General features: G+C 36.2%; 1 protein-coding gene across 7 annotated transcripts in view; it reads right to left on the minus strand.

Moving 5' to 3' along the window:
• Positions 1-27,265, minus strand: part of LOC105475862 (HERPUD family member 2) — a 97,615-nt gene that overhangs the window by 49,034 nt on the left and 21,316 nt on the right. For all 7 annotated transcript variants that reach the window (XR_011622287.1, XR_011622286.1, XR_011622288.1 and 4 more), the window contains 3 exons: positions 26,396-26,473; positions 23,564-23,677; positions 20,804-20,958 (listed from right to left, as the gene is read on the minus strand). Coding sequence is in view for 2 of the 7 variants with exons in the window: in XM_011731412.2 (XP_011729714.2) it covers positions 20,804-20,958; positions 23,564-23,677; positions 26,396-26,473 (347 nt within the window). In the remaining 5 variants the exon portion in view is untranslated. The remainder of the gene's footprint in view (positions 1-20,803; positions 20,959-23,563; positions 23,678-26,395; positions 26,474-27,265) is intronic.

Here is a 27,265-nt window from a genome sequence, read left to right on the forward strand (position 1 = left end):
ATCATTAAACAACAAGTTAAAGAGAATTGTTATTTAGTGCTAGGAAAAAAGATTACCAAATTTGTGGGAGAAGGGAGTTTAAAAAGCTTCATCTCATTCTATATATTCAAATAAGAGAGATGAAATAAAGTATTAAGAGTATAACCACAGATAGCCTAGAAGAAACTAGAATTATTTACCAACCCTTTGGAGGAAGGATTTTCCTAACTTAAGTAATAGAAGAAAGCAGAAAAAAAAAAAAATCAACCTATTTGACAACAAAATTTAGAGAGAAATGGCTAAGAAATGTAGTTTTACATTTCTTAGAGAGAAAAAAAATCAATCTATTTGACAACAAAATTTAGAGAGAAATGGCTAAGAAATGGCCAATAAATTGTAGTTAATATCTTTTCTATATAAAGAACTGATAGAAACAGAATAATCATTAGGATATCAAATACTAATTAAAGCAAAGATAGCATTTTTAAGTTTATTTGCCAAGGTAGAAACGATTAAATAAAAATATCCATTATTGGCAAGAGGTACAAGTAAAACCTAACTCTTTGATTGCTAGTGGCAGTATAAATTGGAATAAGCCTTTAAAACACAATTACAAAATTAAAGACCTTTAAAAATCTTTTGCTCTATGGAAAAAAAAAATTCTAGCTCATGGATAAGAAGAATCAATATCATTAAAACGGCCATACTATCCAAAGTAATTTGTAGATTCAATGCAATCCCAATGAAACTACCATTGACATTTTTCACAGAACTAGGAAAAACTATTTTAAAATCCATGTGGAACCAAAAAAGAGCCTGAAGAGCCAAGGCAATCCCAGACAAAAGGAACAAAGATGGAGGCATGATGTTACCCGACTTCCAACTACTGCACGGCTACCAAACCAGCACTGTAACTGGTACAAAAACAGACACACAGACCAATGGAACAAAATAGAGAGCCCAGAAATAAGGCTGCACACCTACAACTGTTTGATCTTTTATAAAGCTGACAAAAATAAGCAATGGGAAAACTATTCAATAAATGGTGCTAGGATAACTGGCTAGCCATATGCAGAAGACTGAAACTGGACCCACCTTCCTTACATCATAGACAAAAATCAACTCAAGGTGGTTTAAAGACTTACATGTAAAACTGAAAACTATAAAAATCCTGTAAGACAACCTAGGCAATGGGCAAAGATTTCATGACAAAGATGCCAAAAGCAATTGCAACAAAAGCAAAAACTGACAAGTGGGATCTAATTAAACTTAAGAGCTTCTGCATTTAAACAAACACCCTACAGAATGGAAGAAAATATTTGCAAACTATACATCACACAAAGGTCTAATATCTAGCATCTATAAAGAACTTAAACAATTTTAAAAGACAAGAAAAACATTTAAAAAGTGGACAAAGGACACAAACACACACTTTTCAAAAGAAGATATACATGTGGCCAACAAGTAAATGGAAAAAAGCTCAACAACACTGATCATTACAGAAATGCAAATCAAAACCATAATGAGATACCATATCACACCAGTCAGAATGACTACGATAAAAAAGTTAAAAAATAACAGATGCTGGCAAGGTTGCAGAGAAAAGGGAACACTTCTACACTGTTGGCGGGAGTGTAAATTAGTTCAACCATTGTGGAAAGCAGAGTGGTGATTCCTCAAAGAGCTAAAAACAGAACTACAATATGACCCAGCAATTCCATTACTGGGTATACACCCAAAGACATATAAATCATTCTACCATAAAGACATATGCACGTGAATGTTCATGCAGCACGATTCACAATAGCAAAGACATAGAATCAACCTAAATGCTCATCAATGACAGACTGGATAAAGAAAAAGTACATATGCACCATGGAACACTACACCGCCATAAAAGAGAATGAGATCATGTCTTCTGCGGGAACATGGGTGGAGCTGGAGGCCATTATCCTCAGGAAACTAACACACGAACAGAAAACCAAATACCGCATGTTCTCACTTATTAGTGGGAGCTAAACGATGAGAACACATGGACACAAAAAGGAGAACAACAGACACTTGGGCCTACTGAGAGTGGCGGGTGGGAAGAGGGAGAGAATCAAAAAAAATTACTGGGTACCAGGCTTAGTACCTGGGTGACAAAATAATCTGTAAAACAAACCTCCATGACACAAGTTTACCTATGTAACAAACCTGAACATGTATCCATGAACCTAAAAGTTTTTTAAAAAGCTTTGCTCTTATGCCCAACTGCCCAAATAATTCTGCTTTTGAAAATTAGCTTATATAGAACTATGAAATAAGGAAAAAAACTTCACATCTCTGCCCTTTAATAAAACCTTTATACATACTCCCACTTCCAGCCCGCTGTCCTCTAGTAATAGAGAGAAACTGGAGACAGGGACAATAGTTCATTAATTTTTTAAAAAATAGAGAATGTTATAGCACTTACCACCACATTGAAGTTGCCTTTTTAACTGCATACCTATGTAGGCATTTACTCTCTGACCTATCCACTTTGGCCCATTCCTACTTTAAGACAGAAATCTACCCTAAATACAGTAAGGCCAAAACATAACAAAAACATGAAGGGATGTTTCCACAAAACTATTCATCACAACACTATTTATAACAGCAAAGATTGTAAATAACTCAAATATTTGTCAATATGAGGTTGGATGTCACAGTTTACGCACTGAATGAATTAGTATGCAGCTATAAAAAGGAATGAAGATCTCTCTCTACTCCTATGGAGTGACTTCTTAGACATTTACATGAAATTTTGTTGAAAAACAATGTTAAGAAGAATATGTATAATATTTGTATAAGAATGAGGATATATTTTTATGTGTGTATATATACATGTGTGTGTACACACACAAACACACACACACATTTTCATGAATTTTCCACAAAGAAACCAATGGAAAAAATATATATAATAAAAATAAAATAATTATTATGGAAAGGAAGAGAAAAAGAGGAGTGAAGAAAATGAAAATAAGTCTCTCTGAATGTATCTTGTTTTGACACTGGAACATTAATAATGTTTTATGTAATTAAAAAAAAACAAAACTAAAAAGAAAAAAATAGAAAGCTGGAAAAAAAAAAACTAAAGAAGTTTCAAGTTTAATAGTACAACCATACAGATAATTATTCTACTGACTTCAAAATAATATTTTAACTATCCCTAGTAAGGTAAATACTAAATACAAAAAGAACAATAAAAGTTTTAAATCACACTCAGTGATCTTACAAAAGTGGAAATAGTATTGCTATTTTAAAACTATTTGAAAAACATATGCATATATACATACAGATAAAGCAAATAAGTAATTATGCTAATTCATTAGGGACTAGGATGTTTTAGCACAGAAGATATATAAATACACATACCCAAGATGATTTGTGAAAACTCTTTAACTTTTGGCCGGGGGCGGTGGCTCAAGCCTGTAATCCCAGCACTTTGGGAGGCCGAGATGGGCGGATCACGAGGTCAGGAGATCCAGACCATCCTGGCTAACACAGTGAAACCCCGTCTCTACTAAAAAATACAAAAAACTAGCCGGGCGAGGTGGCGGGCGCCTGTAGTCCCAGCTACTCGGGAGGCTGAGGCAGGAGAATGGCGTAAACCCGGGAGGCGGAGCTTGCAGTGAGCCGAGATCCGGCCACTGCACTCCAGCCTGGGCGACAGAGCGAGACTCCGTCTCCAAAAAAAAAAAAAGAAAAAAGAAAACTCTTTTAACTTTTAACCTAAATTTGAAATATCGGTATGAACTCAAGATTTTTTTTTTCCTTTTTTCTAAAACATACATAGCACCACCCACCCATGGGAGAATTCCTTTTAAAAAAAAAAAGAACAAAAAAGATGAACCTTAATTGAATTTAATCAGGCCCTAGATCTAACTACCAGTTTACAGGCAATATAGGATAAAGAAAAATGCTAAATGACACCATGAGAACTTAGTCAGCTATATTTAGACCACTGTGGAAAATAACACAGAACAACTACAGAAAGAGTATGAAGTAAGAAAAGGAAGGAAAGGGAATTAGATTAGAAAAGCTTTAAGAAACATCAACCTGCCAGGCGCAGTGGCTCATGCCTGTAATCCCAGAACTTTGGGAGCCTGAGGCAGGTGGATCGCTTGAGGTCAGGAGTTTGAGACCAGCCTGGCCAACATGGTGAAATCCCATTTCTACTAAAAATACAAAAATTAGCCAGCGTGGAGATGTGTGCCTGTAGTCCCAGCTACTCAGGAGGCTGAGATAGGAGAATCACTTGAATCCAGGAGGCAGAGGTTCCAGTGAGCCAAGATCGCACGCCTGCACTCTAACCTGGGGGACACAGCGAGGCTCTGTCTCAACAACAACAACAAAAAAGGAAACATCAACCAAATACACCATGCCACTCTCTTCAAATATTGATTCAATCTGAACACAAACTGAATACTAGATGATATTGAAGATTTATTTTGTTGAGTTTTCTAATGGTATTGTGATTAAGATTTTTTTAAAGCCCATAGCTACCATATCTGTTACAAATACACACTGTTTAAAGATACAATTATAAGGTCTAGGTTTTGTTTTAAACTCCAGCCCAAGGATAAAAAAGGAAACAGAAGAGGAACTAGATGAACAATGGTGGTTTGTTGATTGTTGAAGTTAGGTATTAGGTACACTGGGGTTCATTACAGTATCTTCTGTACTTTCTGAATGTTTAAAAAGTATAATAAAGTCTTTAAAAATAAAAAAGCAGTATATAAAAATACTGACTGTTTAACTTAAATATCCATCAGCAAGGACTGGTTCATTAAAGTATAGTAATCTGTATAATAGAATGCTGTGCAATTAATAAAGAATGAGACAGCTGGGCTACCCTGTGGTCACAGCTACTCAGGAGGCTGAGGCAGGAGGACTGCTTGAGCCCGGGAGTTCATGGAAGTCTGGGCAACACAGTGAGACCCCATCTCTAACAAAATTAAAATAAAAACTAAAAAATATATATTATATAAACAAAGAATGGTACAGCTCTTGTGTATTAATGTGGTGCAGTTGTTAATATACTTAGTGAAAAAACAAGATATTGGCTAGTGTGTACAGTAAGTCCTCACTTTCATTGTCAGTAGGTTCTGAGAAACTGTGACTTTAAACAAAACGATGTATAACAGGTCCTTGAATAATGTCATTTTGTTATAACATTAATGAAAAAAAAGTTGGTTTTGCTAATATTGTTTCACTTAAAGTTGCAGTTTCCAAGACCCTATCATGATGTTAAGTGAGGACTTCTTATATAGAAAGTATGCTATTATGTGTTAAACACACGTACACATGCACGCACATACACATATACTTGTGTAAGCACATTTTATCTCTAGAATAATACAGGGGAAACAGCTAATAATGGTTGCCTCTAAGGAGGGCAAGTGGTATAAGACATAGAAATGAAACTCTTACATACTTTTGTTTCATTTTGTTTTGAAGATGGTACTACTCATCACATATATTACCTCTTAGAAAATAATTTTAAAAATAAATTACCTACTATTTAAAAAATAATCTACTGTCTCTCTGACCAGTCTCTGTGTTCCTAAGAACAGGGAATGGGCTTTATACATTATTACTATATCTCTAGCATCTACCACAATAAATATGTATTGAACAACTTCATATGAGCATTACGAAAATATTGAAAATAAAATACTGATTATAAGCAACTATTTAATCTAGTAATTTGTAAATTCAACTTAATTATTCAACATTAAATGAAAACATGTAAGGTTACCAACACAGTAAAAATTTCAACTATATTAAATAAAAACATTTACAAAGTAAAGGATACTGAGCTGGGCATAGTGGTTCAAGCCTATAATCCTAGCTACTTGGGAGGCTGAGATGGGAGGACTGCTTGAAGCCAGGAGTTTGAGACCAGCCTAAGCAACATAACAAGACCCTATCTCTAAAAAAAAAAAATTTCAATTAGCTGGGCATGGTGACACATGTCTGTAGTCCCAGCTACTCAGGAAGCTGACGCGGGAGGATCACTTGAGCCCAGAAGCTCAAGGCTGCAGTGAGCTATGATGGCACCACCACACTCCAGCCTAGGCGACAGAGCGAAACCCCATCTATTTAAGAAAAGAAAAAGAAAGAAACAAAGAAAGGATACTGGAAGAAAACACAAAATGTTAAATTAATTGTCTTCTTTTTTTGGCAAAAAGCAAAATAAAATAGCAGAAACATGGGGAAAATAACTATTTGGAATGTGTAATATGCCTGTCCCCATAGAAAATGTCATATTCTTTATGCAAGGAAAAGTAAGATGATAACCTGGTTTCTCCCTCTGCCCCTAGGAAAGTCACAGTGAGGAAATAGCTGAAATAAACAAGCTGGAGGAAATCACAGCTGGTGCCAGAAGTTCTGACAGCTTTTTTTTTTCTTTTCAGATAGGCTATACTAGTTAGCACTGTAGGATAATAACTAAACACAAAAAAAGGAGCAAGGCAAATTCACTGAAACCCATAAAACTGGTGGAGTACTATAGAAATTATAAAGAATAAACAAGAAGTGGAAAGACTGTTATTCGCAATTATATACTTGAAAGCTATACCAAAAGACACTCTTTGTAGGTTTTAAAAAGTTAAAATTACAGAGGAGAGGAGATTAAAGGAACTGGAAACTTCAGGAACAAACTTTCATAGGAAACTCATCAAATTATCCTTGCTTCCCCCACCACTCCATACAAGCGACCAAGCAGCAACCTCATGGAATCCCACTGTGTTCCCAGAAGCCTCCTTTTCAAGACTCTGCACTTGCTTTGTTCTCCCTATTAACACCCTTAAAGACAGCTCAAACGTTATCACCTCTGAAGCCCTTCCAACTCCTCCAAGCAGAGATAGTCCCTCCCTCCTCCAGGCTCCCCCAGCATTTTTTTCAAGGCCATGACAGCCCATCAGCAGATGGTAATTCATTTGCCTATCTGACCTACTTCCAGTGAGAAAGTACAGAATTCATTTTCCTCTCCTGAGTGCCTAGCACAAAGCAGATTCTAAAGTAAATATTTACTGAATGAAGTCACAGGGTCTTCATGCAAATAGATTTGCTCACACAGTCACTAATACTTAAAATCTGACTGGTAGATCTGACAAGAAAAAAGTTTTGAATTGTGGTTGGAGGTGGGACACCACCATTACGAATAAAGTTAAAATACAAATGATAACCTAGGAAAAAATAGTGAAACAAATGATAGACAAAATAGTCACTTCGGCAATGCTGTTAAGAATATAGGCCTCCAAGTTAAAAATGGATTTGAATTCTAGTTCTGCTACTGTGAACTTAGGCAAGCTGCATAACCTTTAAGTCTCATTCTCCTCATCCATAAGCAGCAGATAACAGTGCTGAGACCAGAGTTTGTATAAAATATGGTGAAGTAAGGCACATATAGGTGCTTAATACAATGCCTAACTTCTGCTAATGCTCAATAAGTATTAGTTATTAATATCCTTTTGGATAAAGTGTGGTAAATGAATTTTTAAAGATACCACCACACCAACAAATAAGAAACTCACAAATAAAACATAAAGAATGCCTCTTTATCATGTCTCAAATTAAAACATGGACATTCCAACTTATCACTTTAGCAAGTACGTATCTGTACAAGTAAAGATACTCAGGATCTTTAACATTACTGAGAAAGTAAACTAGTACAACTTTACTGCAATTTTGCAAAAGTCTTTAAGGGCCTCAAAAAGTCTTAAGAACACTTTGAACACTTAAGAAGACTTAAAGGTTATGCAGCTTGCCTAAGTTCACAGTAGCAGAACACTCAGGAATTCCCCTTCTCACAATTTATCCTAAAATAATAACTGCTAATATGTAAGCACACATATTTAAGAATGCTGATTATGGTAATATTTCGTGGGAAAAAAGACTGACCCAAATGTTTATGGTAAAAGATTGCCCCAATTCTTCAGTCTTCTATAACAGGATTATACATGCATACTATCTGCCACACAGTGGCAAAACTGGTTTACGCTGGCTCATCTAGCTCATAACAGCACACTGCTGAGCCATGATGGGAGTATTTACACCATAGAAATCAGCAAATGCTACAAATCTAGTGCTTTATTTCCCTCACCCCCCAAAGCCAGCTGGTAAGCATTTACCAGCACAGCACCGGATGTAATTTTGCAATACTTCCCCCTCTAAACGCAGCTGAGCTGTTGAGAGTGGTCACGTGATTGCTTTGGCCAATGTAGTATTAGTAAATGTGACAGGCAGAAGACTTCAAATGTGCTCAGACATTAGCTTGCCCTCTTGTTTTCCTGTCATTTGCCATGAGAAGAATGTGTGCTAGGAAATGACTGATCTACAGAGAATGAGAAACTTGAAACAGATCTGAACTCAATCTACAACCCAAGGAAGAGCTGTACCAGTGACTAAAAGATCTGTGAGCAAGAAAAATAAAATGTATTGTAAGCCACTGAGATTCTGAGGTTATCATGCAGCAAAACTAATACATTCTCCATCAATATATGTGTGAACAAATTAGTAAATCTACATAAAGAAAAATCATACAGACTTTAAATGTTGTAGATTTACGGCCAGGTGCAGTGGCTCATGCCTGTAATCCCAGCACTTTGGGAGGCCGAGATGGGCGGATCACGAGGTCAGGAGATCAAGACCATCCTGGCTAACACGGTGAAACGCCATCTCTACTAAAAACACAAAAAATTAATCGGGCGTGGTGGCGGGTGCCTGTAGTCCCAGCTACTCAGGAGGCTGAGGCAGGAGAATGGCATGAACCCGGGAGGTGGAGCTTGCAGTGAGCTGAGATCTTGTCACTGCACTCCAGCCTGGGTGACAGAGCGAGACTCCATCCCAGAAAAAAAAAAAAAAAAAGTTGTGGATTTATATTTGACCTGGAAATATGTCCAAGCTATATTACTTTTTTTTTTTAAGTTTACAAAACAAAATAAACAGTATGATGTTTCTATTTTAAAAGTATACGTAGAAAAGTGTTTAGAAGGATAGTTACTAAAATGTTAGTAATGGTTGTCAACAAAAAGTGTCAAATGGTGTGAAATATTTGAAGAGATTTATTCTGAGCCAAATAGGAGTGACTGATGGTCTGTGACATAGCCCTCAGGAGATCCTGAGAACACGTGCCCAAGGTGGTCAGGGGATACCCTAGTTTTATACATTTTAGGGTGACATGACACATCAAATACATGTGAAATATACATTGGTTTGGTCCAGAAAGGCAGGATAACTCAAAGCAGGGGCTTCTAGGTTATAGGTAGATTTTTTAAAAATATTATTGGCAATTGGGTGAAAAAATTATTATCAATAGAAAGGAATGTCTGAGTTATGATAAGGGGTTGTAGAGACCAAAGTTTTATCATATAGATGAAGCTCCAGGTAGCAGTCTTCAGAGAGAATAGATTGTAAATGTTTCTTATTAGACTTAAGGTCTGTGTTGATGTTAAATGTTGGTCAGCTTTTCCTGAATTCCAAAAAGGAAGAGGGTATAATGAGGGATGTCCAACCCTCCCTTCCCATCATGGCCTGAACCAGTTTTTCAGGTTCACTCTGGAGTGCCTGGGCTAAGAGGAGAGATCCACTCAGATGGCTGGGGGACTTGAGAATTTTATTTTGGGTCTATACGGTTATTTCTGAGTGTTAGGCTATAAGAAATTTTTACTTTTAAAATTTCAGACAATAGGGATTCTAAGAGGGGCTTCAAGATGGCTAACTAGAGGCATCTGATACTCACTTCCTCCACAAAAAAGAACAAAAATACTGAGTAGATAATTACACTTCCAGTAGATCACCAGAAAGCTGGAATTCAATAGAGAAGTGACAGGAAACACCTAAGGCAAGGAAGGAGAGAGAAGCAAGGCAGCCTGCTGCACTGGATGGGCTGGGAGGCTGGAAAGGCTCCCCAGGGCAGGGAAAGGTTAAGTGGGGACCCCCAGCAGTCTACATTCCCACTGCAGACTCCTGTAATCCTAGCCACAAGAGAGACCCTTAACACACACGGCCCCGAGACTAACAGGAGACCACGCGAAGGCGCTGCTCAAGAGGAGTTCACAATGGGTCCCACACACCTCCTAAGTCCTAAATAGCTACAGCAAGGTATCATTTTCAGAGTCCAACCCCCATCGGGCTGCATCCTGCCCTGGGGCCCAAGAACCCCTGAATCTCACATCCCTGGAGCCTCACTGAGATCCCCTGTGCACTCCCAGGTGGTGCTGCTAACTGATGTATCTTGGGCCAAAGTGCAAGACATTGTCAGCAACCCCATACCCGTGAATGGTGCTACTGAGCATTTACATGTACCCTGAGGACAGGCTACAAGCTTGCAGCTGCCATCTGAGACCAAAGTGTACCCCCCACCAATTTATGACTGTTGTCACTGAAAGCAAGCCAGCCCTCCCAGTAACAGGCTACAGTACATCTCCCGAGCACTGTGCTGGAAGTCTGGGGATCATGCCATCCTCGCCTACCAGAACCAGCAGCTGCACAAACCAACAGGGGGCCTGAAGTCAAGCCAGCTTGGCCCAGTTCCACCCACCTCCAGTGACTAAGCGTGCCATCCAGGGGCCTGTGGATTACCCCATCCGCAACTGTTGGCACCTGAGTACTCCTCCCAGAGGCCTGAGGACCCAACCTGCCACTATTACCACAGCAGACACCCATATGCATGCACTATCTGTGGGCTTGGGAACTGGCCCATCCAACCCATTGCAATCATCACCAACACCACTATAGACCGCTTGGGAGCCAGAGGTTTGTCCCACCACTACTACTGCCATAATCCATGGCATATCCACTGCCTAGGGGCCTGACGACATGCCAAACTGCCCAGCTCACCACTGTCACTGATGGCATCCAAACAAACTGGCTGGAGGCCCCCCAAGAATTGGCCCACCTGGACCATCTCACACTGGTGTCAGCGTATGCCACACTGGGGCCTAAGGACAGGCATACTCAGCCTACCACTGCCATCGCTAGGACCTAAAGATTGGCCCACCTGACACCCCTGTCCCCAGCAAAACTTCACCACAGCCTCCACTAAAAACTGCACCCTGAGACACTGAGGAAATCAGACACTACTGACTGTTCCTGACAAAATTCATACAGAGACTATACTATGGTATATATACAGAATCAAAGCCAAAGTGGCCTACCAAACAACAGCATAGACACATCTTTAGGAAAATGTGTCCCCCCTACAAAAGCAAATTCAAAAAACTGAAGAAGGGACTGTTATACCACATGCACAAATATCAACATAAGGATAGAAGAAACATGAAAAAGCAAGGAGATATGACACTTCCAAAAGAACGTAATTCTCCAGCAATTGATTCCAGTGAAAATAAAATTGTGAAATCCAGAAAATGAATTCAGAATAATGATATTAAAGAAGCACAATACAAGAGAATTCAGATAAATAATATTTAATCTGAAAAATAATTCAGGATATAAATGAGAAATTTAGCAAAGACACTGATATCATTAAAAAGTACCTGAGGAGTGAAAATCACCTGGTGACCACTGAACAGGCCCGGAGATAAAAACTTCTTATCTGAGCAATTTAGAAGGGAGCAAAGACTACCTGGTGACCATTAAACAGGCCATCCAGAGGCAAGACTCCTTATCTGGGGAATTTAGAGGTAATCAAACCTCCCTAGTATCTAAAGTCAGCATCTGATTCCAGGCTTCTTTCAATTTTTATAAGTAACTAAAATTTCTATACATCTCTGGAATGCCATGCTGAAACTAATTTTACAACCCTAAGCTACTGTCTTAAAGTCTATAAATGCTCCTAAGGAAAATCCACCACGGTGCGCTCAGTCCTCTCACTGAGGCACCCCGCTGCACCATTTTGCAGCATCCTTCCTTTCTAATAAAGTTTCCTTTTTCAAACCTGTACTGTTGTCAGTAAATTCTTTTAACCAACCTGTGAGTTGACCACTTCCTGGTGCCAGGGCTCTGACACCTCACCCAACAATCCTCAAATAGATACAATTCAAAAAGGTCTTCTCCACAGCACATTATAGTAAAACTGTCAAAGTCAAAGAGAGAATTCTGAAAATAGCAAGAGAAAAGCATCCAGTCACTTAATACTTAGAACCCCCAGCAGACTACCAGCAGATTTCTCAGCAGTAACCTTACAGGCCAGGAGAGAATAAGCAGATATATTTGAAGTGAAGAAAGAAAGAGAGAAAAAGAAAGGAAAAAAGGAAAGAAAGGCAGGAAGGAAAGAAAGGAAGGAAAGAAAGAAAAGGAAGCAGAGGGAGGGAGGAAGAGAGGGAAGAGAAGGAGGGAGGGGAAGGGAAAGCAGAGAAGGGAGAAAAGGAAGGAAAAGAAGGAACCTCTCTGCCAAGGATACTATTCCCAGCAAAGTTATCATTCATAAATGAAGGAGAAATAAAGTCTTTCCCAGACAAGTAAAAGCTGAAGGAACCCATCACCACTACGCCGGCCCTCCAAGAAATAACCAAGGGAGCCCTATACCTGGAAGGAAATACATCAAAATATAAAACCGACTGGTAGAGCAAATACACAAATAAAAAAGAGAAATAATTTAAATGTCATCACTACAGAAAACCACCAACTACAATGAAAAACAATATTAGAGAAAGAAAGGAATAAATGCTACACAAAAACCAGAAATCAATTACTAAAATGACAGGAATAAGCCCTGTCATATCAATAATAATTCTGAATATAAATGAATTAAACTTTCCACTTAAAAGATACAGAGGGGCTGAAGAATTTTTTAAAATGATCCAACCATATGCTGCCTACAAGAAATTCATCTCATCTGTAAAGACACAGACTGAAAGTAAGGGATGCAAAAAGATATTCTAAGTGAACAAAAATCAAAAACAAGAACATCTATCTTTATAACAGATAAAACAGACTTTAATTTAAAAACAGTAACAACAAAGAAGGTCATTGTATAATGATAAAGGGATCAATTCAACAAAAAGATGTAACGATTCTAAACATATATGAACCCAACAACAGAGCACTCAGCTCTATCAAGAAAACATGATCAGACCTAAAGGGAGGGACAGAATCCAATACAATAAGTGCTAAGGACATCAACACCTGACTCTCAGCATTACACAGATCATCTAGACAGAAAATTAACAAAGAAACACTGGATTCAAACTGCACTTTAGACCAAATGGGTATAACAGACATTTACAGAACATTTCATCCAACAGGTACAGAATACACTCTTCTCATCAGCCCATGGACCATTCTCTAGAACAGACCGTATGTTAGGCCACAAAACAAGTCTCAACAAATTTTTAAAAATCAAAATCATATCAAGTATCTCTTATGACCACAATGGAATAACACTAGAAATCAGTAACAAGAGAAACTTTGGAAACTGTACGAAATACATTAAAATTAAACAATATGCTCCTAAATGATCATTGGGCCAAGGAAGAAATTAAGGAGGAGATAAAAAATGTTTGTGGTGTGTAGTGGCATGTGCCTGTAATCCCAGCTACTCAGGAAGCTGAGGCAGAAGGATTGTTTCAGCCCAGGAGTTCTGCAGTGAGCTAGGATCACACCACCACACTCCAGCCTGGTCAACAAAGTGAGACCATCTCTAAAACAACAAAAAGTTCTTGAAACAAATGAAAGTCTAAAAACAATATACCAAAACCTATGGAATACGACAAAGAGAGATGTTTATAGTAATAAATGCTCACACCAAAAAAGTAGAAAGATTTCAAATAAACAATCCAACAATACACCTCAAAGAACTAGAAAAGCAAGAACAACCTAACCCAAAATTAGTAGAGGGAAAGAAATAATAAAAATCAGGATAGACTGAAAAAAAAATACAAAAGATCAACAAAATAAAAACTTGGTTTTTTTAAAAGATAAAATCAATAAACCACTATCTAGGTAACCAAGAAAACAAAAAGACCCATATAAATAAAGTCAGATACGAAAAATGAAATATTACAATTGATACCACAGAAATACAAAAGAGAAATAATCAAGCTATTATGCACAACTGCACACTAATACACTAGAAAATCTAGAGAAAATGGATAAATTCTTAGACACACACAGCCTGCCAAGACTGAATCAGGAAGAAACAGAAAAACCTGAACAGACCAATAATGAGTAATGAGATTGAATCAGTAATAATAAAAAGAAAATCTCCCAACAAAGAAAAGCCCAGGATTGGATGGCTTCACTGCCAAATTTGAGCAAAACTGTTTTTTTGTTTGTTTGTTTTTTGTTTTAAGACAGAGTCATGCTCTGTTGCCCAGGCTGGAGTGCAGTGGCGCAATCTTGGCTGACTGCAACCTCCACCTCCTGGGTCCAAGTGATTCTCATGCTTCAGCTACCTGAACAGCTGGGATTACAGGCATACACCACCATGCCCAGCTAATTTTTGTGGTTATTATTTATTTATTTATTTATTTATGTATTTATTTATTTGAGACAGAGTCTCATTCTGTTGCCCAGGCTGAAGTGCAGTGACACAATCTCAGCTCACTGCAATCTCCACCTCCTGGGTTCAAGCGATTCTCCTGCCTCAGCCTCCCGAGTAGCTGGGATTATAGGCATGCACCATGACGCCCAGCTAATTTTTGCATTAGTAGAGACAGGGTTTCACAATGTTGGCAAGGCTGGTCTCAAAACTTCTGGCCTCAAGCGATCCACCCACCTCAGCCTCCCAATGTGCTGAGATTACAGGCATAAGCCACTGTGCCCAGCCTTGACCAATCTTATAAAGAAGAACACCAATTCTCCTCAAACCATTCCATAACACTGAAGAGGAGGGAATTCTACAAGGCATTACCCTGATACCAAAACCAGAGAAGAACACAACAAAAACAACAAAAAACTACAGGTCAGCCATGAACACAGACACAAAAATTCTCAACAAAATACAGCAAACCAAATCCAACAGCACATCAAAAAGGGAATACATCATAATCAAATGGGATTTACCCCAGGGATGCAAGAATGATTCAATATATGCAAATCAACAAACATGATACATCACATTAACAGAATGAAGGACTAAAACCATATGATCATCTCAACATCCCTTCATAATAAAAGCTCTCAACAAACCTAGGCATAGACAGAACATCTCAACATAAAAAAGGCCATATATAACAAACCCACAGCTAACATCATACTGAATAAGTAAATCTGAAAGCCTTTTCTCTAAGAGCTGGAAAAAGACAAAGATCCCCACTTTCACCAGTCTTTTTCAACACAGTACTGGGAGTCCTAGCCAGAGCCATCAGGCCAGAGAAAGTAAGAAAACGCAGCCCAATTGGAAAAGAGGAAGTCAAACCATCCCTCTTTGTAGATAAAGACTCCACCAATAAACTCTTAGATTTGGAAAGTTACAGGACACAAAATCAAAATACAAAAATCAGTAACATTTCTACACACCAAAAACAAACTAGTTAAGAAAGAAATCGAGCCGGGTGTGGTGGTTCACGCCTGTAAATCCTGGCACTTTGGGAGGCCAAGGCAGGCAGATCACCTGAAGTCAGGAGATCGAGACCAGCCTGGTCATAATGGTGAAACTCCATCTCTACTAAAAATACAAAAAATTAGCCCAGCACGATGGCAGACACCTGTAATCCCACTTACTTAGGAGGCTGAGGCAGAAGAATTGCTTGAACCAGAGAGAGAGAGGTTGCAGTGAGCTGAGATTGTGCCACTGCACTCCAGACTGGGCAACAAGAGCAAAACTTCATCTCGAAAAAATAAAAATAAAAAAAGAAAGAAAGAAAAAAAATCGAGAAGACAATCCCACTTACAATAGCTACAAAAAATAATAATAATAATAATAATAAAATACTTAGGAATAAATTTAACCAAGTAGGTTAAAGACATCTATAAGGAAAACTATAAAACACTAATGAAAGAAATTGAAGAGGATATAAGCAAATGGAAAGACACCCTATGCTCATGAATCAGAAGAGCTCCTATCACTAAAATTACCATATTGCTCAAAGCAATCTATAAATTCAATGAAAATACCAATGTCATTTTTCACAGAATTAGAAAAAAAATCCTAAAATTCATAAAGAACAAAAAAGGAGCCTGAACAGTGAAAGTAATCCTGAACAAAAGAACAAAGCTGGAGGCACCACACTATTCGGCTTGAAAATATATTACAAGGCTATAGTAACCAAAATAGCATGGTATTGGTATAAAAATAGACACAGAAGACCAAAGGAACATAACAGAGAAGCCAGAAATAAATCCATGTAGTTCCTTTTTTCTTTTTTCTAAATGTTTCTCAAAAAGCCAACCAATTTTCAACAAAGGTGTCAAGAACATACAGTGGGGAAAGAACACCCTCCCTTTGATAAATGGTGCTGGAAAAATTGGCTAGCCATATGTGAAAGAATAAAACTGAACTACTTTCTCTCACCATATAAAAAATTCAACTCAAGACAGATTAAAGACTTAAACTTAAGACCTGAAATATGAAACTACTGAAAGAAAACAGGGGAAACACTTCAGGATATAGGTCTCATCAAAGATTTTATGGCTAAGACATCTAGAACACAGATGACAGAAACAAAACTAGACAAATGAAACTGTATTAAACTAAAAAGCATAAAAGCATAGCAAAGGAAGCAATCAACAGAGTGAAGAGGCAACTGCTGAATGGGTGAAAATACCTGCAAACTATTCAGCTGACAAGGAACTAATATGTAGAATATATAAAGAACTCATACAACTTTTCTTACAGTTAATAAAACAAATAATCCCATTAAAAAGTAGGCAAAGGACATGAATAGCTCTTTCTCAAGGAAGACATACAATGGCCAACAGGTATCTGAAAAAAAATGCTCAACATGACTCAGTAGGGAAACGCAAATCAAAACCACAATGAAATTTAATTTTACCCCTGTTAGAATGGCTATTATTAAAAAGACAAAAAACAATAGATGCTGGCTAGGATGGGGAGAAAAAGGACCTCATACACTGTTGGTGGGAATGTAAATTAGTACAGCCACTATGGAAAAACAGTATGGAGATTTATCAAAAAACTAAACACAGTTTGGGTGTGGTAGCTCATACCTGTAATTCCAGTACTTTGGGAGGCCGAAGTGGGAGAACTGCTTGAGCCCAGGAGTATGATCATACTGCTGCACTACAGCCTGGGCAACAGAGCAAGACTTTCTCTCAAAAAAAAAAAAAAAAAAAACATACTACACATAAAACTGCCATATGATCCAGCAATCCCACTACTGGCTGGCTATTTATCCAAAGGAAAAGTATGTCAAAGATACCTGCACTCCCATGTTTACTACAGCACTGTTTAGAATAGCAAAGATGGAATCAATCTAAGTGTTCGTTAATGGGCAAATGGATAAATAAAATGTGCTACATATACACAATAGAATACTATTTCACCATAAAAGAGAATGAAATCCTGTCATTTGCAGCAACACAAATGGCACTGGAGGTCATTATGTTATGTGAAATAACCTAGGCCAGAAAAACAAATATTTCATATTCTCACTCATATATGGAAGCTAAATAAATTCATCTCCTGGAGGTAGAGAGTAGACTGATAGACACAAGGGGCTAGGAAGGGTGCTGGGAGTGGTGGGGGTGAGGTGATGAAGGGAAGATGAGAAGTTGGTTAATGGGTATAAATATAGCAGAGTAGGCTGACTACAGTTAGCAACAATGTTGTAAATTTCAAAACAGCTAGAAGGGCAGATTTGAAATGTTACCAACACACAGAAATGATAAATACTCCAGATGATGGATACCATAAATGCCCTGACTTAATCATTACACATTCTATGCATGTGTAATGATCATCACATGAACTCCATAAATATGTGCGAATAACAATTTAAAAAATAAATTCTAACAAAACAGACAATATAGATGGGTACAATAAGTAACTTTTCAGATTTGTTATAAAACAAGGCTGTTAATATTTCAGCAGGAAAAACTGAATGTACAAAACTGGGTGTTTTATAAACCAGCCAGTAATTGTTAGAGTAAATAAACAGCACAACAGACTGAGTCTAAAAACCGTCAAGACTTATAAATGGAACTTTGTAAATGAACAGACAGTGTGGTAGGTGATGTATTGCTTTGTCCTTCTCATGTTTTCTCAAGAGCTAGGTAGGCAAACAATCAACTACATCAGGATTTCCCAAAGTGAGGTTCCCAGGATATTGTTAGATTGGCAGACTTCTGAACGCCATCTCAAAACTAGTGATTCAAAACCTCAGGAAGCAGGGACCAGAAATGAGCAATTTTCAGTTTTAATACACTCACTAAATATTGAGAATACTAACCTACATGGTGGTAAACAACACATGCAGACTAGCTAAATATAAGCTATACTGAAGTTTGAAAATAAAGAGCAGAGCTTTTTTATTTTGATAGCGAATTCTTCAAGGTCACTCAATTACTGCTCTTGCACATTTTAAGGCTAAGACTATGTTAAATAAAATTTACTTAAAGACAAGTATAAAGTCTTCATTAGTACAAAATGACAACTATGAGAATAAGTTAAATCATGTTCATTGTTGAACTGAATAACCTAATTACTGAACTGTCACATCAATTGCTTCATAAATCACAAAATACTCTCTCCAAATATAAAGCCTTATTTTCTGGCACCTAACACAAGCATTCATTCGACTGTTTTAGTGTACCATACACAGATATGCTTATAAATTTGTCTGCTGAATGTATAACATTCACTTATGAGGATGAAAGAATTTATAAGTAATTGCTAATACATCACTATGTGCCAGTTACTGTTTTAATCACTTTATATACACTAACTCTTTTAAACCACATAGAAATCCTGTAAGAGTTCCATTATCCCTCAAATAATGAGAAAACTGAAGCACAGTAGAGAAGAGACTTGTCCAAACTAGTCACTAAATTCAGACCCAGATTCACAAGATTCAAACCCAGACAGGCTGGCTTGAGAATCTGTACAATCATTAAGCGATACTGCCTTCATTATTTAAAATAAAATATTATTCATCTAGTAATAGATTCCCTAAGTAAACCTCAAATATCTTTGTTGTTCAGTACTTTAACATTCACTTTTGGCAAAATAAACACTATTTCAGATTTTTCTAATCTGCTTAATATATTTCGAAGAGCTGAATGCTTTTGTCTTTTATGTTTATTAATTTTCTCAATAGCCTAGTTTAGAGAAATTATTAATCTTTTACCAATGTATCTATGGTCTTATTCTGAAGACCTGTAATCTTATAAGCTTGATTTGTTTATTACAAAATATATTCACTACAAGTATGAGAAAGAGTTAAAAATTTTATCCAGAGATAACCACTATTAACGTGGCACTATATACTCTTCCAGGCTTATTTATAATCCCACCTTCCACCACTACCACCAAATAAAGTAAGTAAAATCACTCTATAAAAACTGAGAGGAACTTACTCTGTAAAAAAGAAAGGAAATGAATTACTGTCATAAGATAGGAAGTATTTTAAGCTACTGTTCCATAATATAAACCCTGAGAACACTGCTTTTTACAAATAAATCTTGGTTTATATTAATAGTAATTACTTTCTGAAAACAAAAATAGTTTCACAGGTACTTTATGAAAGTCTACAACCAGCCTCATCTAAACACTTATTTTGAAAGAAAAGGCTTCACATTCAAGAAATCTTAGACAAATTAGTTCTCTTCTATTTGCTATATATTCAGCTTTGTTTTTCTATATTAATAACTGAATTAAGTTAAAAGTTCTAACTAAAAAGTACCTGAGTGTTTATGCTATCCTGTTTATTAGCACAGCAGTCAATAGCTACTCCTTGGCTACATCACCTACATTACAATTCTGAGGTCCTAGCCATATTCTCATTTCCTGCTCCATCATCATGGATCCAGACCAGTGACACACACTGCAGCCCCATGGATTGATATGCAACACAGAAATTATCACTACCTGTTACTCAAGCTTCCTTTAGCTCAAAAATGACAAACAATAATACCCCAGTAAAACAGTCTGCTTTCGACACAACCCTGGTCCAAACCATGTTCTCCAAGATCCTACTCTCTGATCTGCTTTACCTGTGGCTGCATTTCCTCTAGAAGTGCCTAACCCAAAGGGCCTGCTGTAATTGCTAAATATAGGGTGACTGTGGCAAGCTTCTTAAGAAAACTGCTTTATAAAACTATCAATACAACAAAGATCCTGGAAAACATGCAGCGGTTAGCATATCCCTGTAATACATCATGGTTTTACTCTAGCACAGCTGTTACCAAGTTGATCAGAAACACTTGTGGAACTTTTAAAAACTTTTAAAAACAGATTGCTGGGATCTGTACTCTTCCAAATATACCTTCACTCAACCACATTCCCCTGAAGACTAAATTGAGTAGATCTATAATGAGACTGAGTAAAAAAAAAAATTAGTTACATAGATCCTTGCTATTCAAAGTGTGGTCTAAACATCAGAAGCATCAGCATCATCTGGGAGCTTGTCAGAAATGCAGATTCTCAGGCCCCATCATACCTATTGAATATAAACCTGAAGCTCAGCAAGGTCTCCCAGTGATTAGGACAAACATTCAAGATTGAAAGCGCTGCCCTACATGATTCTGATGTGCAGTCAGGTTTCAAAAGCAGTGCTCTTCTTAACCCTCTAGTTCTCAAAATATAAAATCAAGTATATGAATAAATTTAAAATGTACTTTAATTGCTGCAAAGAGGCTATGGTAAAAATCAAAAGGAATTCATTTTTAGGGGGCCCCAATCACTCTCCACAGCTACCACAATTTCACTTACCCTTGCATTACATATGGAAACTGGTGACTCTGTGTTTGGTCAGTTTGTGCTTGTGGAAGGGTACGCTGCCTCAATCCTTCCGAGGAAGAACCCGCAGCTAAAGACAACATTTCTTGACTAGATGATGGAGTTGTTGATCCTGAATGATCTGAACTCTACAAACAAAAATGTGTAATCTTTAAAAGGAGATTTAGTTCTTTACAATCATAAAATTACACGCACATTACTAAAAATGCATTCATGAAATCCCTCCACAAAACAACGAAATTTCAGAAATTTACTGTTTTAAATCTTGTGTCCAGTATAAGTACTTTAATTTTGATAAGTCAAAACTTATCAAAACTGCTTAATTAAATTAAAATATTCCATTTTTTCAACTAGAAATGGCTGAGGAGCAGAATAATACACAAAATCAGCATATTAAATTCTGAAGATTAAGTTAATGCATTAAAAAGCTCTTTTCACATGATTAAATTAATGCAAAGCTCCTTTCATGATGCCTAACACATATAAAGTGTTCAATAAATGGTACTAATTACTGAGTCATTTAAATAGTTACTATGTGCCAAGTACTGTACAACATCCTATTGGTAACACATTGGTTTAAAGTAATGAGAAACAGGCTAGAAATCAAAAGATCTAAAATCTAGTGTTATCTCTGACATTAACAAGAAGTATAACCTTAAAGGTTCACTTAACCTCTCAGAGTCTCCACTTTCCTACAGAAAATGAGATTGGACTAAATTTTCAAGATTCCTTTCAGTTCTAAAATTCTATTAGTTTATAGAAATCACCAACAAATATTACTTTTTTACAAAATGAACTATGAGGATCAAAATGTTAATCGGGATTTTTTTATTCTCATGCTCAAATTTTTTTATTCTCGTGCTCATGGATTCAGTAACCATAAACAATATAACTCCCTGAAGACCATCCCAATTTGTTTAAAAATAGTTTGTCAAGTGTTTCATGTACATTTAAAACACAATTACATTTTACATAAATTACAGTTCTTCCACTTTAAAAAGCTAGGTACAGTATTACTTTAACATCCTTCCTTTAACAAGTTTATTAAATTGTATTTTACACGTACTGCCTTCCTATTGACAGGATGTCTTTTTGCATGACTCCCATGCTAAGTCCTGCCATGTGAAAGGTCCAAAGCAGTCTTTTGCAAAACAGCCCACACCAGTCTTTTGCAAGACTAACAAAAACTTACTTTAAAATGTTACTTCACACACATTAGATATCAAATATCTTACTAAGGAGTCTGGATTCTTAGGAACATAAACTGGGAAAGGCTGCTTTCTCAGTAAGATTTCTCATTAAATGGGCCATCATAATATGGTGTTCATTAATACAATTATTAGAAGAAAAGCCTAGTCATTTGGCAGCACAACCTAATTTCTCTAGAACTAATGATTTCTGACCTTATTAGGTAATTATTTTATGATTAGATCTTTAAAACATTTTCAACTCCCTTGAAATTTCTGAACCATGAAAAATTAAGGTGAATTCAACTTAACATTCCTTTGATACTTTTCAGGCTTTCATAACACTCTGAAAAAAACAAATATACACACTAAAGATACAAAATCATGGCTGAGCAACCCACTGGACAAGTCAAAGTCAGAGGGTTGTTTCTGAACAAAAATTGGAGCAATGCAACTGCGTCCGACAACTACAAAAAAAAACTCTATGCCAATGCCAATGTCTGTGCCTTTCCATGCCAAGGCAGGAAACATATAAAGACCCTTGGGTGTTTTGACAAGGCATATTATATTTAGTTTAATGTAAGCTAAATTCCCATGGCTGGTACTAGGAAATACTTACCATTAAGAGAATACTAATTAAATACAGCAACTGGAGAAGCTAGTTTCTTAAAGCAGCAGTTAACTAGTATCTATTGAGAGAGCTTTCAACTAGTTCCCACCCCTGTCATTTGCGCTCTCTTTCGAGCTTTGGCTGGATTCTTGACAAGGAAAGCATACTTAGCAGTATACAAGTTCCCTGCCTGCTCAAGAAGTTGAAAGCAAGCTTCCACTCATCCAGTCCTCTTACCTGCAAAGGTGTCATAGAAAGCCTTTATGGGAAATCAAAAATAACATAAGAGGACTGGAGACAATGTCTTTGAAATTTATAGAAAATGTCTAAATTGAGAAAGTCAACTATTACAAAACATTTCCAAAACAATTTCAGGCAGATGGAAAAATAAGGATGGAGGAATGAATACCCAAGTCTGAAAAAAATTAGCACATTAAGTATTACCTCCCCAAGCAGGTGGAAGGTACACCCAAATCCAGTCATTTTTAAAAAACAAAATCCTTGACCAAGTCATCTACTTCAAGAAGATTTAGGGTACTTAAATTTTAAACAATTTAATCTACCTTGAATCAAATATACTATTTTAAATACCTGGCATATTCTGAAACATCATTGGCCTAAGAATTTATATTATATAACCATAACATAATTCCGTTTTCTAAGTATTCCAATAATTAAACCTTTGAAGATGAAACCTATTACTGACCTGCCATACAGCAAATTATAACTCATGGTGAATAGACTTCAAGGGATAACACTGCATATTAGACCTTTCAAAATCGTAAACTTTACAAAATGTCTAACTTTAGTTCAAAACGCAATCTCAAAATCCACAAGCTCCAATTGTTGTTTTTCATTTAGTTTTTAGAGGCAAAAAATAAGAAGAAGATGAAGAAGAAGAAAAGTTCAATGTTTACTCCTCCCAAAACAACTCACAGAATTGCTGCTGGATGCCAATGCTTCACGACTTTCTCTATTGGTGCTGGATTTTGGAGAACTGGGAGGAGTCCGAGAAGTACATACTAGATGAACCATATGATACTCATCTTGCTAAAATTAAAGAAGATTACATTTAAAGGGTAGTACTACAAAATGTACAGTTCAAAAAGTCAGTAGCTAAACTGAAATACTTAAAACTTAGATCCCTTTACCGCCTAGCCATTCTATTACTGATAAACTGTTATCATTTGAAGGTAAATCTGTCATTTTATTTGGGATCCTTTTGAATTCAGTATCTTCTCCATACTTGGAAAATGATCTAAATACTCTAATTGCTGTATTAAAAAATTATTTTGCATACAAAGCAGTCTTAAAGCAAACAATGTTGTGAAAGTTGTATCAGCACAATCTATCATTTCAGCATGAAAACATCTAGCACCTTAAACTTTTTACAGTTTATATATTTCCATCACTTGAGGCTTAGCAACCATAAAAGAAACTCAAATAACTTCATCATAATCACGTTTGCCTTAATTTTAGCAAGGTGATTTTCTTACTCTTTTTGGAGTCAAAAACTATTTTCATCTATAACACCTATACGCAGATATAAAGCATACATTTAAACTATATTCTGAAAATATCCCATGTTTTTCCATAAACCTACAAATATGACTGAAGAAAAATGTTACAAATAACGATTACGGTTGGCATTTTAGCTTAGTGAGATCATGAGCATATTTATTTATACTTAGACATAAAGCTAGCAAATAAGATGGGGAAAGGAAAGAAGGAATAAAGGAGGACAGAGAACAATGAGGGATGAGTCAGCAAGTTTTTAAAAAAGAAAAGAACAGAATGACAAAGAAAAAGGAGCAGAAAGAAAGATACCCAAATGATGAGAAAGGGAAACAAAGTTACTAGAAACTAAGAATGTATCACTTGCCTACCACGAACCTATAATTGTGCTTAATTTGGAGGCAAATCCAAGAAAGGGTATAACAGGCCCTTCCTTAAAGAGGCTCATGACATTATTAAGAGAGTAGACTTGTGCACTACAGCACAATTACAGAAACAGAGAACAGTCTTTTTTGCATGAAACTGAGAAGTCCAACCTTAATTACTTTAGGAGTTTGGAGGAAGAAGTTACTAAGGGTTAGAATGCTAAAGAAAGGCTTCAGAGACAGCACGACAGAAGGTATGCCTGGCAAAGGAGGTTGAAGACACTCCTAATTTTCAATGCCCCCCTTAGCTTCTTAATACAGAATATTAACAAGCATACAAGTATAAGATGTTGATTCTTAGAAACATAGTTCCAAAAGGTCATTATTAATCACAATTAATTCACAGAATTTATTTATCTCGGGAATGTTTCCATAAAACATTTTGTGACTAAATAGGTAAAGCTAATGGCAGCATTTAAACTGAAAAAAGTAAAGGGGTACATTGACTTTAACAAAAACAGTTGAAAGAACTATTTAAAATACAAACATATTACTCAACATGTTTTATATAGGGGCACAAGAGTTCTTTGACTGAAGCAGTTTTTATTTTAAGTTGTCTGGCCTGAAACCATTTCTGGCAGCAAAAATGTTTTAAAAAGTCTTCATGTGCAGATTTAAGCTATCCTTGGGGTAAAATAATTAATATATCTGTATTTCAAAGAGCAGATGGCAGAAAGGACTATATTGAAATATATTTTATTTCTGAGTACCAGCATAAAAACAAGAAAAAAAAAAAAAAAAAAAAAAAGGACAGCCAGAACACAGAGGTTTTCAGGGCTATTCTAAATGATACTATACTGGTGGAGTCATTATATATTTGCCAAAACTCATAGAATGTGCAACACAAGAGTGCACCCTAAACATAAACTACAGGCTTTGGGTAATAATGTATGTCTTTAAAAAAAAAAGAAGAAAGAAAGAAAAAAGACAAAAAACCTGCTGCAAAATCCGCTATTTTTGAGGGAGTGGGTATTGCACCATGTTAGCAATTTGAAACTACATAATTCCAATAACAGCAAGAAGTCACACTGGCAAAGCTAAAATGTCAACTGTCTAAGCAGAAGGAATATACTAATTTTTTTTTTAAAGTTTCCCACAGGTGATCATAAACATACAGGAGAAGACACAGATCTTCTAAATTAGATAAGCAATATCTACAACAACAGTTTAAGTCAAAGAGCTAAGGCAAAACATAGAAGAAATTCAATTTTGCTATACTCACCAACAAAAAGCAACATTTCAAATGCTGAAAAACTCTATAAGTATAAATTCCACAAAAGAACATGAGCTAAAAGCTACTACTAAAATAACTAGCCTTCAAGCTGACTTTATTGAAAATATTGAAATATAAAAATGTATTGAAATATATTTTAGCTCTGAGCACCCACAAAGTTTGCTAACTGATGGACCAGTTAACTTCCTCCTGAAATTAAACTCCCAACTCAAGCAATTTGTATAAAAATATCATGCAGCTGGCAAAAAGGAGATTTAGAGGAAAGATTGTTATCAATGAAAATCCGTCACCACTACTGAACATTCTACTTCTGCACTACTGACGTCAATAGCATTTTCTTACAAAAAATGACAAATACCTGAACACAAATACATAATCCTACTTTAGATTTAACTATCAGATGAATATACAGAACCGTTACCTAAACTAGCAAGAAACTATCATGTTACTTTCTAATTTATCTTTACTTGTTATGCTACCCAAAGGGATTGATTTTAAGTATCTAAAAACTGAACTGGTTGAATACAATTTCAGAACATATCTCCTCTCACATTCTGAATGTATCTGGTATCAAATAGTGATAGAAAAGCTTACTTTTCTGAGAATGTCTTTCAGCTGCAGATGATCGGGAAGCAGTCTGCCCGAATACACCAATCTCTGATCCTTCGTCAACTAAGAAATGGGACAAAGAAAAGAATTCAACTTTTCTAATTATGCAAATTGAAGGCTGGGAATAACATGCCTAATTATGGGTAAAATAAAACTCCCTTTAGGCACAAGTAAGCAGAAAACTGACACAATTTAAGAACTTTTGTTTTTCCAAATTCTACTTAAGAAAAAACATTTAAGAGTTCAGCAAATGGTAATTTATCTATTGCAGCTATAATAAAGTACAGATAATACTATCCTGGCGGGGTAGGGGGTAGGTAAATTGGAAGTCTGTCTTTTCAACTATAATGCAATGCATATATGACTATCATTAAAAAATCTTCAAGACTATATAAATGAGAAAGGGGTTGGCCTTATATTAATAGTCAACAGTAGGATAAAATTTCGAGGTCACCAGAATCATTTTGCCTTATTTTGTCAATTTTTCATCTAAGATAATATATGACTTATTTTCTTCCTTACTAATATTGTGCAGAACAATTTATTGGTTTTAATTCAAGAGCCATTTAGATTTAGTTATAAATTTACTTACTATTCTAATTATTATTCCTACCACTCTCACAAATACCTTTGTTAAGCTTTTCAAAAACACAAGACTAAAGAAAAATCAACACAAGTGCATGGAGAGTCAGTTGCCATCTCTATATGCAACCAAAATATGAAATTATGTAAAATTAAAGCATCTGTATATACTCCACATAAGGCCTATTTAATAACTGCAAAACAGGTGAATGTTCTTTGCATTTTATCAAAACAAATACTAGCCATATCAGTAATTCTTAAATATGCCAAATC

This window comes from Macaca nemestrina, chromosome 4, assembly GCF_043159975.1.
Source record: "Macaca nemestrina isolate mMacNem1 chromosome 4, mMacNem.hap1, whole genome shotgun sequence".
Taxonomy (NCBI): Eukaryota; Metazoa; Chordata; class Mammalia; order Primates; family Cercopithecidae; genus Macaca; species Macaca nemestrina.